The sequence below is a fragment of the Syngnathus scovelli genome, chromosome 15 (genome assembly GCF_024217435.2).
Source record: "Syngnathus scovelli strain Florida chromosome 15, RoL_Ssco_1.2, whole genome shotgun sequence".
In the NCBI taxonomy this organism is placed as follows: Eukaryota; Metazoa; Chordata; class Actinopteri; order Syngnathiformes; family Syngnathidae; genus Syngnathus; species Syngnathus scovelli.
This window is the reverse complement of record NC_090861.1, coordinates 7,813,449-7,828,818: the sequence shown is the minus strand read 5'-3', so window position 1 is coordinate 7,828,818 and position 15,370 is coordinate 7,813,449. Positions and strand designations below refer to the sequence as shown.

The 15,370-nt window shown below is 40.8% G+C and overlaps 2 protein-coding genes across 5 annotated transcripts; both read left to right on the top strand.

Annotated features, from left to right (window-relative positions):
• Window positions 1-198: 198 nt before the first annotated feature.
• f11r.1 (F11 receptor, tandem duplicate 1) lies at window positions 199-4,015 on the top strand. The gene is made up of 10 exons (XM_049742387.2): window positions 199-427; window positions 1,365-1,424; window positions 1,561-1,677; window positions 1,902-2,045; window positions 2,165-2,367; window positions 2,448-2,550; window positions 2,649-2,756; window positions 2,888-2,900; window positions 3,048-3,108; window positions 3,256-4,015. The coding sequence occupies exons 1-10, from the start codon at window positions 382-384 to the stop codon at window positions 3,289-3,291; spliced, it is 891 nt and encodes a 296-aa protein (XP_049598344.1). The 5' UTR covers window positions 199-381; the 3' UTR covers window positions 3,292-4,015.
• A 282-nt stretch (window positions 4,016-4,297) lies between these two features.
• On the top strand, window positions 4,298-13,349 carry ubash3ba (ubiquitin associated and SH3 domain containing Ba). Of its 4 annotated transcripts, none has more exons than XM_049742353.1 (14): window positions 4,299-4,950; window positions 8,789-8,842; window positions 9,056-9,242; window positions 9,370-9,568; window positions 9,647-9,834; window positions 9,928-10,136; window positions 10,328-10,472; window positions 10,840-10,960; window positions 11,033-11,155; window positions 11,252-11,344; window positions 11,443-11,587; window positions 11,999-12,105; window positions 12,286-12,395; window positions 12,490-13,349. In XM_049742353.1, the coding sequence occupies exons 1-14, from the start codon at window positions 4,820-4,822 to the stop codon at window positions 12,625-12,627; spliced, it is 1,950 nt and encodes a 649-aa protein (XP_049598310.1). In that variant the 5' UTR covers window positions 4,299-4,819; the 3' UTR covers window positions 12,628-13,349. The 4 variants fall into 4 exon arrangements, with proteins under 4 accessions (XP_049598308.1, XP_049598310.1, XP_049598309.1 ...); XM_049742354.2 differs by having other exon boundaries at window positions 4,300-4,950; window positions 9,665-9,834; XM_049742351.1 differs by having other exon boundaries at window positions 4,298-4,950; window positions 11,999-12,395.
• The last annotated feature ends 2,021 nt before the right edge of the window (window positions 13,350-15,370 follow it).

The window sequence follows — 15,370 nt, the reverse complement described above, 5'->3', positions numbered from 1 at the left end:
AATAATCATTCAGAATCTTGACATGTAATCAGTTAAGGCTGATGAAAACTTGCAACCCACACGTTTTCTTTTTCCAGCAATTCCACAGGTGCTGAGTCGTTGTCAAACCTGTTGTACGGCATGACTTGCACCGTCTTTGCACCTGAGCGACTTCCCCCCCTCCCCCCCCCCACCGGAAGTGAGGTGCGCGCTTGTCACCTGAACCCGACCAAGCAGGTGGAGTCTATTTGAGGAGGCCTCTGTCGTCCATCTCAGCCGAAACTACACGACACACGATTAGGAATTCTTGTCTGAGTTAGTTTAAGTAGTTCTGTTTTTTGGATCTCCTTTTCAACCAGACGGAGGAACGCAGTAAAACAAACTGCAAAGATAAGCGCAAATATGTTTTTTGCTTGCTTGGTTTCGACGCTCTTCTTTGCGACGACAGGTAAGTTACTTACTAATTTGTTTTCGCGACTTTTTTTCTTTTAATGTTTAAAACATTTATGTGGTTGTTAGCCTGACATACAATCGCGAATTAAAGACTACGTTAAGAATTTTAAAGCGTTAAACTGATCTTCAAAATGCGGCCCTGCATATTTCTCTTCTGTTGAGGAAGTCAAAAACAATTCACACTCCCGTATATCTACTTTTTAGAGTCTACATCTCGGACTCGCACAATCTTTGTGGAACTAAATTATTTCGTCAACTCAAACTTGAAACCGGTTCTGAATCCCAACAATGCGATATGCATGATGTCGTCACGCTTTTCTGGTCACAACAATAGGAACCTCTGTGCGAAGAATTAAATGTTCTCGGTGTTGAATGATATCAGGTATTTTACTAATTTACAAAAGTGGTAATTTTCTTGACATGTAGCTAGACAAGTTAACCAAATGATTAGAAACTGTTCTCCCTATGATGCAGTGCAGTTCTACGCCGCTTCTACACCCATACCAAAACCATTAAATTAAAACATGTTCATATTTCTTTAAAACTGATTCCCTTCCTACATTACACAATAAAGAAATACTTTTTCACACTGTTATTGGAGGTTTTTTTGGTAAGTTTTAGTTTGGCATTCCCCATTAAAACATAGTTTCATTTAGATTGTTACAGTTTCGATGCTGCTTCAGCAACTTGGAGCAAGTGGAACATTTTTCCGTGCCTACGCCCTGTAGGCTTGTTGCCACAGTCAGTCACCTGTCGGCCCATAGTCTGACAAGCGGCCTTCAAACTTTTCTCATCAGTGGCGGGTGATTGTGATTTGATCTTGTAATCAGTCCAATATTTCATATTCTTCTAAGTAACAGCTGACCTTCCCTCCATGTAAGAGCAGTGACGTCATAACAACATGAACCCATGTTTTGTATTTGTGTCAACAGGTGTAAGTAGCTTCTCAGTTACGACATCCAATGCAAACGTGGAAGTGAAAGAAAATGAAGGTAAGTTTTAACATATTTGAGGGCAGTTTTAATATTGCCACATGAGCTCTATCAGTCAACAAGTGGTTGCACATTTAGGTGTTTGTTTGTTGAAACTTCTCAGTGTTTTTATTTATTGTGGTTACTACTATTTCAGGGGTTGATCTGACATGCTCATATTCTGCGGACTTTGGTCAAAGTGCCAGGGTGGAGTGGAAGTTCAAAGACCTTACAGGGTCACAGAAATATATCTATTATAACGGCAAAACCACATGTAAGTTGTTTTGACACTAAATATTTCCAATGTTGCTTGGCCAAATATACTTGATACATGTTTAGCAGTACCAAACGGTCATTTTTCATCTCCAACTTTCCCCACTACTCCCCGATGCCATCAGGAACCCACCGCTGTTAATCAATAACAAAGAAGCATGCTACATGGCAAGCTGGCAGTGACGTGCATTGTGCGTGGCGGTTAATGTGCAACTTTTCCCACAGCATCGTATGGCAACCGGGTGACAATATATGGCAGCAATCTAAGATTCAGTAAAGTGACCCGTTTGGATAACGGCGTGTATGACTGTGAGGTGTCTGGTGTTAACAGCCAATTTGGGGAGGCCCGGGTGAAGCTCACAGTTCTTGGTAAATATTTCCATGGGCATTTTAGCTGTTTTGCAGATAATGGAGTAAAATTGTTTTGCAATATAATTTCAATGCATTGGGTGAGTGATGCTAAAGAAAACAGCATTATTTCCCCACAGTGCCTCCCTCGCCACCCTTGTGTAGGATTCCCTCCTCCATAACGACCGGCAAGAGTACCACTCTTTCCTGCCACGATAGAGATGGCTCACCCCCTCCCCAATACAGGTGGTACCGAAACAATGTTCTTCTGCCACCTGAGCCTCGCAAGATGTCCGGCTTCCAGAATAGCACCTATGTGCTGAACTCGGCCAATGGAAACCTGGTAAGCTACGACGCTCTGCTGTCTTCACCATTTCAACCTCGAGCACTCTCTCGAAAACCAGTTTTCTTATATTTTCACAGGAGTTCCCCGCTGTCAGAAAGACAGATACAGCAGAGTACTTCTGTGAGGCTTTCAACAACGCTGGTCCTCCACAGCGCTGTAGAGCTGTGAATATGGAAGTCAGTAAGTGCACCTTATGCAGTTTGGTGCCGGACAATGCTTAATGTTAATGTTGTAAAAGAACCTCCAGATGACGTTTTACCACAATTTTATTCTTTAAGGTGACATTAACACCGGGGGCATTGTTGCTGGGGTAATCGTGGGTCTCCTGTTTCTCGCCCTGCTCATTGTGGGAATTTGGTATGCTCACAAGAAAGGATACCTGCCCCGTGAGTACACAGCTGCCTTCTTTGGATTGTTATCCTGTATCAATGTTTGTGATAATTGTGAGATCATGAGCAGAAGAGAGCATTGTAGTTTGTATAGCTTGATGACTTGGTATTCTTCCTTCTGATTACAGAAATGACTGAAAGGTAAGAGTATTTTCTTATTTTTATTAGGCACAGTTGATTACATCAATTTATCCCCCCCCCCCCCCCCCCCCCCCCCCCCACACACACACACACACACACCACCACAATTGGTTTGAAATGGTTCTGTTTCTCAAATGTGTCTTGCAGCAAGCCAAAAACCAACGTGGTCTACCAGCCACCTTCTATGTATGGCGGTGAGGATGATGATGTAAGTATGACACTGCCTGGCAAATTCCAAAACTGTTTTCTGTAAATGCCTGCAAATGTTGATTTTGCTTTTATTTAATCAGTTTTAGATCCAAACGGGAAAATTTAAATACTGTATATCATATAAATTATTTGTTTGTGTTCATAGGGTGAGTTCAAGCAGAAGTCATCATTTGTTGTATAGTCTGCAAGCAACAGTCATGGCTGGTTTTAACTGTTTTAGTGTGACCTTTTGTGGTTTTTACATGTCATCCTGGCAATTTTTATATTATATGATCTAAAGCTCTCTCAAACTGTTTTTTTTTTTTTTTTTTTTGCAACCTTCTGTAAATATGTTATTTTTTATTTGTGCCGAAATCATTCTTACTGGCCTTTGGTGTGACTGACATTTTGTAATTTGTTAGTTTAACATTCCATCGAAAATACTGTAAAAATTCTTCCAGAAATTAACTTGTTACATTTGTTCTCAAATTCTGTTTGTCTATGACTCCAGTTTGAGAAATACATTCGTTAAAATAATGAAAACAGGGTAATGTACTGTATTTGTCCCGAACTGTGATTGTATTTCCTGTGAAAAGCACAGTACTAGTGTTTGAGAGATGCGCATTGTTATATTTTTACTTTTTTGTTTTTAATCTTGATATTGACTTTTAGTCTTATCACAGCTATGAACTCTTCTTGAAGATTGGTTGTACTTTCTGGTAATTTATCCTCCAACAATCATGCGCTTGCAGCATTGATATAGACAGATGATAGAGTATCAATTAATGCAATATCTGTTTTATTGAATATTTATTGGGAAATCTTGCAAGTTTTCCACATTTTTGCTGCGTTTGGAGTGATGGATTTACCTAACTATGTAACTTTTCGGTAAAAGTAAATAAAATGTTTTCATATGTGTTAGTCTGCTGATGTCTCAACAGTAGTGATCTGTAATTTCAACTAAATATTCGTTTCCAGCATCATGACGCAGTATGATGGTAAATACAGTACATGCCAGATGTTTTGAATAAATTGTCTAATCAAACATGTAATGTTTTAAACACTTTACAATATAAACAGGTTACTGAGACAAGAAAAGGGTGACCAAATTACCAAAAAATTGCTTCTTTACTATGGCAACCGATAATGTTTTTGTATTTGCTGTGGTCTCGTTTACGCATGCGCATTGACGCCCCCTAAGACAGGAAGTGTGAACCACTCTTTCCACCATCCGCCCCCAGATCGGATCTGCATCACACCGCCTCAAACCCATCTGAATAATAGCGTTGTAGTTCTTTATCACGATGCTGTCATTTCCACGAGCGAGCTCATGGGCGTCCTACAGCGCCTCACTGGCTATCTGACTCGACGGGTCGCCGATTTTTGTCTTCCAGGCACAGGATCTGCCTCCCTCCCGGGGACAAGTCCGCGGTGGAAGGAACGAAGCTAGCATTTTAGTTGCATTTGATTTGTCATCCGGCGGACCGGATGCGAGAGGCGAGTTCGACCCCGATATGTTCCTCTCCGCGGCCGGGTACGGTAGCTCGCGACCACCGCTGGCCCAAACAGTCCAGGTGACTCGGCATGGCTGACCCGAGCTGCGATCTCCGTGGTTGCACCTAACTTAAGACCCATGAGACTTCCCATCTTTTTTGGGCGTAAAATAGACCGTTTTTGAATTAAATGAAATGAAATACGTCAGAGAATCGTGCATACCGTTGGAGCAGTAAATGATGGCAGCTAAAGAGGAACTCTACGCCAAAGTGACCCCGCGGAGACAGCGCCAGACTCGTGTAGGCACCGTCAAACATGGGTCAACTCTGGACGTGCTGCTGTCCATGGGCTTCCCAAAGACCAGGGCGTGAGTACACTGCACCACTACACACACACACACGCACACAAACACTAATCCTCAGAACTACTGTTCTATATGTACTACGTTTTTAATGTGGCGTTTAGGACTTTGGCTGCACTCCTGCAGAAAGATGATGCTGTATTGTGTGACCCAGATGTTGCACTTGCCAGTCTCTCTTGGATTCAGTGGCTCCTGCTCAAATATTTATTTTCCACTCCATTCATCTTTGAGAGGGTTGGGTTGCCAAGAAACAAGCCCTGTTTGAATGAAATATGGAGGTTATGTAATGGTGTTAAAAATCCCATAAATGAGTAAAGTGTTTTCCTCTGAATGCAGCTGTGGTTTGTTTCTAGGTCATTGAAAATTGAGGTTGAGCATCTGTACAGTGGTTTGATTTCTCAGTATGTACTCCAAACAACAAAGGCTCGATCTTTTTTGAAATCGGATGAAGTCATAGGCATGTTTTCTTGACTTCCTCCAACATCCCCAGAACACACATGTTTGGCTAATTGAGGACTTAAATTGTCCATGTGTGTGAATGAAAGAATGGTTGTTTGTATGTATGTGCCCTGTGATTAGTGACCAGTCCAGTGTAGTGTACCCCACCTTTGACTCAAACGCTCCTGGAATAGACTAGCTCACCTTTCCCCCATTGCATAAGGGCTCTTTTACATAAAAATGACTCCAAGCATGGCACAAAACCGCTGAACACCAAACCAACTTTTGCTCTTGCATTTTTTCAAATTGGTGAACTCTCTGAAAATTTTACATGTATAGTATATAATTATATAATATATACTATTTTTTATATATTTCTCCTGCATATCATATCTGCAAAAACTGTTAGGCCTACTCATCTTGCAAGTAACTAAGACATGTTATGCCATCTAGTGGTGGTTGTTGACATTACAAACTAAAAAAGTCGACCCCTGTATACAGTAATCCCTCGTTATATCACGGTTGACCTTTCACGGCCTCGCTGCTTCACGGATTTTTTTTTCGCAGTGCACTGTGTTATGGCTATAGAAGAAAAAGACACTACAGAGCGGAGTCATGTCGTAGCGGCACAGTCAGAGAGGTGCAGTGAAATAGGCGTGAGTCACAATTTGTCCTACTATACAGTATGTACTTCGTATTGATGATTAAAATTATTATTTTACTGTAGTTATTTGTAAGAAAGTGTTTACTTCACTTTGTTAAACAAATGCTTGGACCTGAAATCAAGTTTTATTCCTTGGTTTCAATGGTATAGCTGTATAATAATGGTGGAAAAAAAATAAAGGTTTCTTCTTCACGGATTTCACCTATCATGGGTTCTTTTCGGAACGTAACCCCAGTCAAAAACGAGGGATTACTGTACTTTCTTTTTCCCCCCCTGTTTTCACATTTTGGATTTTTCATGTTTTTCCCCAAGATTTTTGTCATTTTTTGTGGAATGCTTACAGTATACTATTACCAGTGATGTGTAAAGAATTACAAAAAGTTTAAAAAAAATTTTTTGAATGAACGAATCAAGTGGGCCACTCAGTGTGGTGACCTTCAAGAAGCCAGTTGCCATGGCCAGTTTGGAAGAGAGAAAATTGTTAAATGAATTATTATTTGTGAATTAAAGAGAGTTTGTGTTGTCATGCACAAGCTGAAACTGACTGCCATTTTGCGTAAATAAATCTTACAGTGAAAAGTGGTAAAATTTCCCTTTTTGTGACCAGGTTATTTCCAAAATGGCAGTTTGCGAGGCAATAACAGAAAAATCTATCATCAGGGCCTAGCTTCAGGGAACAAGGCCTTTATTGTATTGGAGGGTGGGAGTATGAAACGCAAATACACACACAGACGCATAAATACCCGCGTGTACGAGAATCAACCCTTCTGTTAAATCGAGTGATATCGTTGCTGAGTCATTCAAGAATTGACCGGTGCAATCTGATAGGAGCTGCAAGCAACTCTGTTCACTGGTCATGACCAATGTCCGGAAGAAAACTGTTCCCATTTATATTTCATCACTGTTTTGCTTCTTGAGTGTTGGTGTTATTTTTTAATTCACATTAATAAATCAACAATGTAGCTGGTATTCGGTTGGATCACTGAAAAGATTGGTAAGTGGATGGAAAATTACACAAACTAGTTTCTAATGTACGAGGGACGCCCCGAAACCATAAGCTTTCTTTAGGGCCACTTACGAGCACAAATATGTACAAATAGTACCACGATACTATTCCCGATACAAAAGTTCTGCATGCATGAGGTACATTCCACTGCAGGCAAACTCTGAGCTTGGATTCAAGGCGTCGAAGCGGAAGTTGCCCATTTCCTGAAGTGGCTTGTGACCTTCTCTGTTGCGACGGTGGTTTGAGGGCAACTGAGGCAGACGCTGCAATGTCTCACACTTTCAAACAAGACAAAATGACACAGGTGCTGAACAGTTTGAAGATCCAGATTGTTTAAACAATTACATAAGAAAGACAATCATCAACATGATGAATTTGCATTTGTTTAATGATTATTCTATTTCTAGATTGAAGTGATACATTTTGCAGCTTTCCTCCAAAATGCTTCTTATTCGTGTTGAGCTTAAGATAATGTCAAGTCACGTTTGTCAAATAAAAAGTGGGAACATAAAACAACACACTTCACCCACACAATGTCCCACTCACTTCCTTTATGGTGTCTCAGACGCGCTCCGTTATAACATGTGACTTTGAATGTGTGCTCCAGAAATAATGAAGCGAGAAAAGTCATCTTCCTTGGTTGTTACATACAGGCATGTCCTGAAGTTGATAGTTAAACTAATAGCTAAATCTGACAATCATGACCATTTGTCTTGAGAGCTGAGTCATGGAGCGGCCCTCAAGTTGTTGCTTAACACATTCATGCGTAGGCGATGGAAGTATCAAGCTGTTTTGATGCCCTGAGTTCTTATGACCCTCTGTATTGTGACTAAAAAAAAAAAAAACAGAAACAAATGCACAGTCTAAGTTGACACTGTCATATTCTGCTAAGACAGCTGACAAAAGGATAGGCAGAGAACTTAAACAGGTCTTTTATGTTAAATGTGTAACTGAAATGTTACCACATGTTGGTGGAATGAATGACACTTTCAACTCTTGTTTGATCTAATCATGGTCACTTCTAGGTGGAAGTCAAACATAATCCAGAGGTATTTTTTCCCCCCTCAACTCATCTTTGTCTAGCTGTGAACAGGAAATGCAGTTTATAAATAACATGCTCATTTTTGCTAAGGGCAAGGGAAAAGACTTTGGTGTGTGTATCTATTAAGGACAGTTGGTGCATGGCTGCTTTTACTATGTGGAGCACATACAACTAAAGCATTCATCTCGGAAAAAAAGATTTAAAGGATTAAATGGCAGATGTGATTCACAAGGGGGCCAAAACACAATCGACACTGGACACATGTGCACCAGTTAAGAAACAAATTTCATTTTGGGGATTTTCAGTCATTAAAAACCAAGTTTTAAAAAGAAGACATTCCATGAAAAACGTTTAATTGCATACTTGTGTTTTCCCCCCAAGAGAACGAAAGAATAAGTAAGATTATCTCGACATGTTGGCTGGCAGTGTGTTTGAAAAACATTTTCAATATTGCAACCTAGCCCTAAAATTTTCTGTGTTCCATCCAAATCAATGTTTTCTATGTTTTCACCGTCACTATTGTTTTTGGCCCTCCTGGTATGAATTATTGAGACTACATCTTGTCATTTGACTTCTCTCTTGGGATTTGTGTTCTTCTTTTTTTTTTTTTCAATCTCCCTCTAATAAACTTTGGCCGGAAGAGGCTCTATTGATTTTGTGACTGAGTTTTCTCTTGATCTTTGTGTCTTTGCAGATTGAAAGCTTTGGTTTCGACAGGAGGGAAAAACGTCCAGGCAGCTTGTGACTGGTGAGACTCACGCACACACACTTACGCACACACACGTTGCCGGTTTACCCATTACTAATTCACCACTGGAATGTGACTAAAGTTCAACAATGGTAAGCAAATTGCGGAAGTGACACTGCTCTCATAGTCATAGTCGTACGGTCCTTGATTTTAAATAGTCTTTTGGGCCATTTTTCTATTTTTAACTCTTGTTGCCATTTTGTATGTGTGCAGGCTCTTTTCGCATGTGGATGACCCTTTCCTGGATGACCCTCTGCCTCGGGAATATGTGTTGTATCTGCGACCCAGTGGTCCTCTGCTGCAGCAGCTCTCGCTCTTCTGGCAGCAATCTCGCCTCTCATGTGGCAAAAATAAGGCACACAACATCTTCCCCCACATCACCCTCTGCCAGTTTTTCATGGTCAGTCTCAATCTCATGTCAAATTGTGAAGGCTTATCGAAGCGTCAAGACTTTGGATTAACTCATCCCCTTGTAATTCTTCATCCCGGATTTGACGGCTTTTGTTGTTGTCAATTCTACTATACAGTGTGCCGACGGGAAAGTAGAGGCTCTGTCAGATGCCCTCCAGACCTCTGTTGCTAAGTGGAAAGGTCGTATACCCATGCCCCTTCCCCTGGAGTTGTACACGTCCACCACCTTCATTGGGCTCTTTGTGGAGGAGCAGGTGGCGGAGGTGCTGAAGAGTTTTGCAGCCGATTTTGCAAATGAAGCAGAAACTAAAGCAGGTAGATTTTTTTTTTATGGATTTATTTTTTAATGCACTGTAAGTAAAAACGGAAAATTGCATAGATGTCACCTGTCAGCACATTTTCTCTGTCCAGATGTGCATGTTGAGCACCATAAGAAGCAACTGCATGTCACCTTGGCGTACCACTTCCAAGGCAGCCATCTTCCAGTTTTAGAAAAGCTGGCCAAAAACGTAGATGTGTCGTCAGGCTGCGACTGGCTAGCTGTGCTCTTCTCCCGGGATATTCGCTTTGCCAATCATGAGGTAGGAATGTGTCCGATGGTTCACTGTGGCCTTTCAAATGTCTGCATTTAGTCCACTATATCTGAATTATTTACGACTGATTTTCTCATGTAGACACTGCAGGTCATGTATCCCTATGTGCCTCAAAATGATGACGAGCTCGAACTGGTGCCTGGAGACTTCATCTTCATGTCACCTATGGAGCAAAGCAGTGCCAGTGAGGGCTGGGTTTACGGCACGTCCCTGGGCACGGGGCTGTCCGGCCTGCTGCCTGAAAATTACGTCAGCCGCGCTGATGAGTCTGACACTTGGGTTGTTCATGGGTAAGAATGAGCACCTCACACAAGTGTTTGCTTTCTCTTTCATGATAAGAACCTTACGGCCTGTGCCAATGCATAGCATAACCTGTGCTCTAATAAAGACTACGTATAACACAATTAATTGTTAGATACGTCCTACTCGTCCGTGACGCCTCTCGACATAATGTTGAAAGATATTTTTGTCCAATCCTCAGGTCTCATTCCATTCTCAATTACACCTCCCCGTCTAATGCTGGCAGCACCCTAGGTGGCTTACTGTTTGATGAACAGCACACTGATAGTCTTCTTGACAGTCTGGTGGATCCCCCAAGCCTCGGTGGCCTCTGTCCTCCCATGCAGGTATGGTATTCCTTTATCAAATCAAATCAATCTTTATTTGCCATGTTTGAGCATGCCAAACAAGGAATTTGACTCCGATACATCTCGCCCTCTGTACAACATTTAGGTAGCTAACAACATTCAGGACAACATGTGCAAAAGTTGACAATTATTCTCAAACATTCCCTGATCTTAAACTCCCAGGATGGCAAGGAAAAACTCAGAACTCCTACTAGGGGAAATGAGAAACCTTGAGAAGAGACCAGAGAAGAGATTGTCGGTCTTGTAGAAATTTCACACATATTACCTCCTGACTAGATAGACAAAGGGTTTGGAATACCCCTCTTGATTACTGAAGTAATCATTCAACCTTCCATTTTCTTTCCAGGTAACACGGGGAGCTGGTCAGTCTTCTCTGTCCAAGATGAGATTGTTTGTGTGCCGACACGGGGAGAGGATGGATGTTGTATTTGGGAAACACTGGGTCACTCAGTGCTTTGATGCCAAAGGTATATGTACGCAGAGGGAACAGAGGGAAGTTTGTATATGGTAGCCACTAACTTTGATTCTTTTGAGTGTAGGCAGATATGTTCGCTCAAATCTCAACATGCCATCCAGCCTGCCAACCAGAAGCAACGGACACAGAGACTATGATAAAGATTGTCCAATTACTGTGTTTGGCTCATCCCAGGCCCGTCTTGTAGGTTAGTTCTGTTTTGAAAAAAAAAAAAAAAAAAAAGTCACATACAGGCATTGGGAGTTCTTGCAGATATAATTAGAATATTGTTGCCCTATCTCAGGTGAAGCCTTGTTGGAAAGCCATACCACAATAGACTTTGTGTATTGCTCTCCTTCACTTCGGTGCGTCCAGACCGCTCAGCACATTCTGCAGGGTAGGACTCCTCCAATACTAACATACTACATTTGAACGTGACCTCGATTCTCTGGGAAGTCTTCTCTGAAAGTTTCTTTGTGGGATTTTATGTTTCAGGTCTCCAACAGGAGGGGAAGACAAAAATCCGTGTGGAGCCTGGACTTTTTGAATGGACCAAGTGGGTTTCAGGCACCTGTTTACCCACCTGGATTCCTCCAACAGAGCTGGCTGCTGCCAATTTGAGTGTGGACACAACATACAGGTACAGAGTGTTAGAGTTGTGCTCACTCCAACTTATTTTGCTAGAACCACACGGGAGACAAATAAGTCCTTTTAGACACCTGCAGGTGGAGAGTCCATTCGTCGCTGTAAGTACAGCGATGATCGAATGAAGTCTGACTCTCCCTCCTGCAAGAGCATATTTATTAAGAAAAACAGAGTGGGGGTAAGAGTGGACTGAATAGAGAAAGCCCTTGACCTCTTGTCAAAACATAGCATGGGGTGTTTTACGACTTTGTGTAGGATGGGACAAGCTAGGTTATTTATCACAGGTTGCATTCCAACATAATCATACGATAAAGATAATCTGGAAAACCCTGACACAGAGACTATGCTGGAACTTGAGCATATTAACATATTCCCTTCCCATATTTTTTATGTTCCTCTTCCTTAGACCTCATGTACCCGTAAACAAGCTAGTGGTTTCTGAGTCCTATGACACCTACATCAGCCGGAGCTTCCAAGTGACTCGAGAAATCCTATCAGAGTGCAAAAATCTGGGTACAGTGGACTCTTGCTCTCACACTAAATATAATTTTTCCGACAGCCACTATAAATGTGGCCACTGTGCTTTGTCAGCATTCATTTTGCAAATGTATGATGAATTGCTGAGTGTCATTCACCAGCAATTGAACAATGGTGTCAGTGGACTTTGGTTCTTCTTCTACCTCTTTCATACAGGAAACAAGGTTCTGATTGTGGCCCATGCGTCCTCCCTGGAGGCCTGCACTCGCCAGATACAAGGACTCAGCCCACAAAACTCCAAGGACTTTGTGCAAGTTGTGCGAAAGGTCGGACAGATGCCGATTACATCACATGGAATAAGATGTCTCATTGTTTTCCCTCAATAACACAGCGGTGCATCTGCTCTGTGCATTTTGACAGATTCCCTACTTGGGATTTTGTGCTTGTGAAGAAATGGGCGAGACGGGGGTGTGGCAACTGGTTGACCCCCCCATCCTGCCTTTGACACATGGACCCAATCACAGCTTCAACTGGAGGGAAATGCTCATGCCGGACTGAAGAATGACACACATTTCTTTCAACGTTGTGACATGCAGAATCAGTATTTATTTTTTAACCACACCGCTACCAAAAAAAAAAAAAAAAAAAAAAAAAAAACCACGTCTGGCTTCCATGAACTGCATCTTGTCAAAAACGTGCATTTTTTGGGGGAGCAAATGTATTGAGATGCACAGCTCAGGAATGTGATGATAACAGCAAACAGTAGCTGGACTCATGTCTTTGTATTCTCCCACCCGTATATACACTGTGACAAGAATTATATGAGAGAGACTACAGAAAAACATTTCAGAAACTATTATTTGACTTGTGGCTACAGCTCTACTGAGGAAGAAGCACAAAAGGAGTGTTAACATGAACGAAATTATCATTGATTTCATGGTGGAAACGTTTTGGGTTTTTTGTACCTGATTTTATTCCAGTAATATCATTAGTCCTTGTTTTCTGATGAATTATTGTTATTATTATTATTATTATTATTATTATTATTGTATGAACCCAATGCAGTTTTGATAACCTCACTGGAACCTAATGAAGTAATTCATGTTTTTTTTCTTCTTTAGCTCTTGCTGCAATGTGATACTATTATAATGCTTTTAAAAATGTTGTTCATTCATCCACTTTAGTCACATTTTACTTAGCCGTACATTTAGAAAGACTTTTATAAATCCAAATATCCCATTCATGCGCTTAAAACGGAATAAAGATGGGTGGAGCAACTATTTGCAACTATTTCTGTAAGTGACGAAGTTTTAGCAGTCAAGTCACCGCGCCTGCAGTTTTGCCACGCCAATTGAACAACATTGCAATTGTAAACTTTGAGTTTAACTTTGCAACTTTTATTTTCGTACTTTTACGTTAAACTGTCTTTGTTTTGACAGCGTCTGCAGGTGATGCTACTAGCTTGTTGGTATTTAGAAACCGAGGATTGCTGAAACAGACTTAGTCGTCATGCGTTGTTGACAAACAAGACGCATTCCATGTTAACTTTGCAACCGTCGACACTTGCAACACAATTTATTTTTTGACAGTTGTCAGTTGACAGTATTTTTTGTTTAGTTTTGGACGCAAACTTGTTTGGGTAAGCACACTGGATGGTCATGCGACATCAAATTGGACATCATCAAGGTGCTTACCAGCTCAGGTAAGACCGACATGAAATAATACATTCATATATGTATTGCTCTTGTAAAGCAGTCGAAAACAATCATGAAGTCATTAAAATATTAAGCATAAAGCTAAGGGAGGAGTGGGTAGTTTGGGCACTAGATGTCGCTCAATTCTAGTGTTCCCAAGTGGACAGGCTTTCCCGAGACGTGGACCAAGAAGTCAGTCAGTAATACAGTACTATCATTCTATAAACTTCCCACGTTATGTTTTAAATGTTAAATGTCAGACTTTACTTTAAATATAAATCAAGTCAAAAAGTACCAACGTAATGCTCAACATTAACATTAAGTGATATAATGGGCCGAAATGTTTATCAATGTAAAAAATGAGGCAGATATTGCTTTTCATAGCTTTTCCATGCCCTTTTTTTACTGAATATTCGGTGTTTTTCTTGTTGCTTTTCTGACATATGTTTCCTTATACTACCTGCTTTGATGTTCAGGCTTTGACCAGCAGAGGACAGCGGCAGCATCTCGTATTCAGGAATGGGCAAGGTAGGATTTTTAGTTTGAAGCTAAAAGAAGTTTCATCATGTGCTACTTTCAAAATTGCATCACACTGTGCCGACATAATAATGTGCCTTTACACTCTTTTTTTTATTATTGTATTATTAATGTTAAAGTTCTTTTTAGGAAACTTCATGTGATAAGCCTACACATTTTCCCAACCCAATTTGAATGATTTCTACACTTTGACATCTGTCGAACCCCATCCTTAAATTGGCGTGTGGTTCTTACGGTCCTGTTGTCAGGGCTCAGAATGGTCTTTGAAAACCTTTCATCTCAGGTGAGACATAGTTTGTGCAGTGACCATCTTGCAAGTCGGACTGGGCTTCTTGCAGCAAATGACATCAGCCAGGACATTTGGGGGAACTAAAAGTCTGCTTTCTATAGAGATAGTGTCAAAGGAGTGAATTCTCCAGGTTTTATGTATTTTTTTTCTGAAAAACAAACAAACTGAAATGATACTTGCGGGTCATAGTGACCTTTATTTAACCATTTTGGCCCTGTGTGTTCTTAAAGAAATAAGTCATATTTAGCACTCTAATTTTTTTTGAAATGTTGTACTTTGCTGGACAAATCAGGGCCAGTCGTCTTTGTGAACGGAGTTTGACTCATTCCCTCTCGAGAGGCGCACATCTGAGTCCAACTGTGTGGGGCAAACACACACACACACATGGCTCTCGAGCTTGTCGACTTCAATAACAGCAATGCCTTCAAAATTCTTCATTAACTAAAATGCCCATGTTGAATTTGTGAATAATCTAGGCTGTTCATTTTATTTGCATTTGAATCAGTTTACATTAAACCCCAAAAGACCAGCTTTATTGTTAACAAATATTGTTAACAAGACTGGTCTTTTTGAATTTGCCATTCGTGAGTAAAATAATGCAATGTCCGCACATTATAAGTATTTAAAAACATTGTCATTTACTCCATTTTTAGTTTAAAAATGTCCCTGGTATTTTAGACAATAAACCTTTTCCACTATTGACATCAAAACAATAAACAAAAATCAAACTAAAACTAGCTTCTGAAAGGCAAGGCATGGCTATTTGACTGTTACTTGGTTC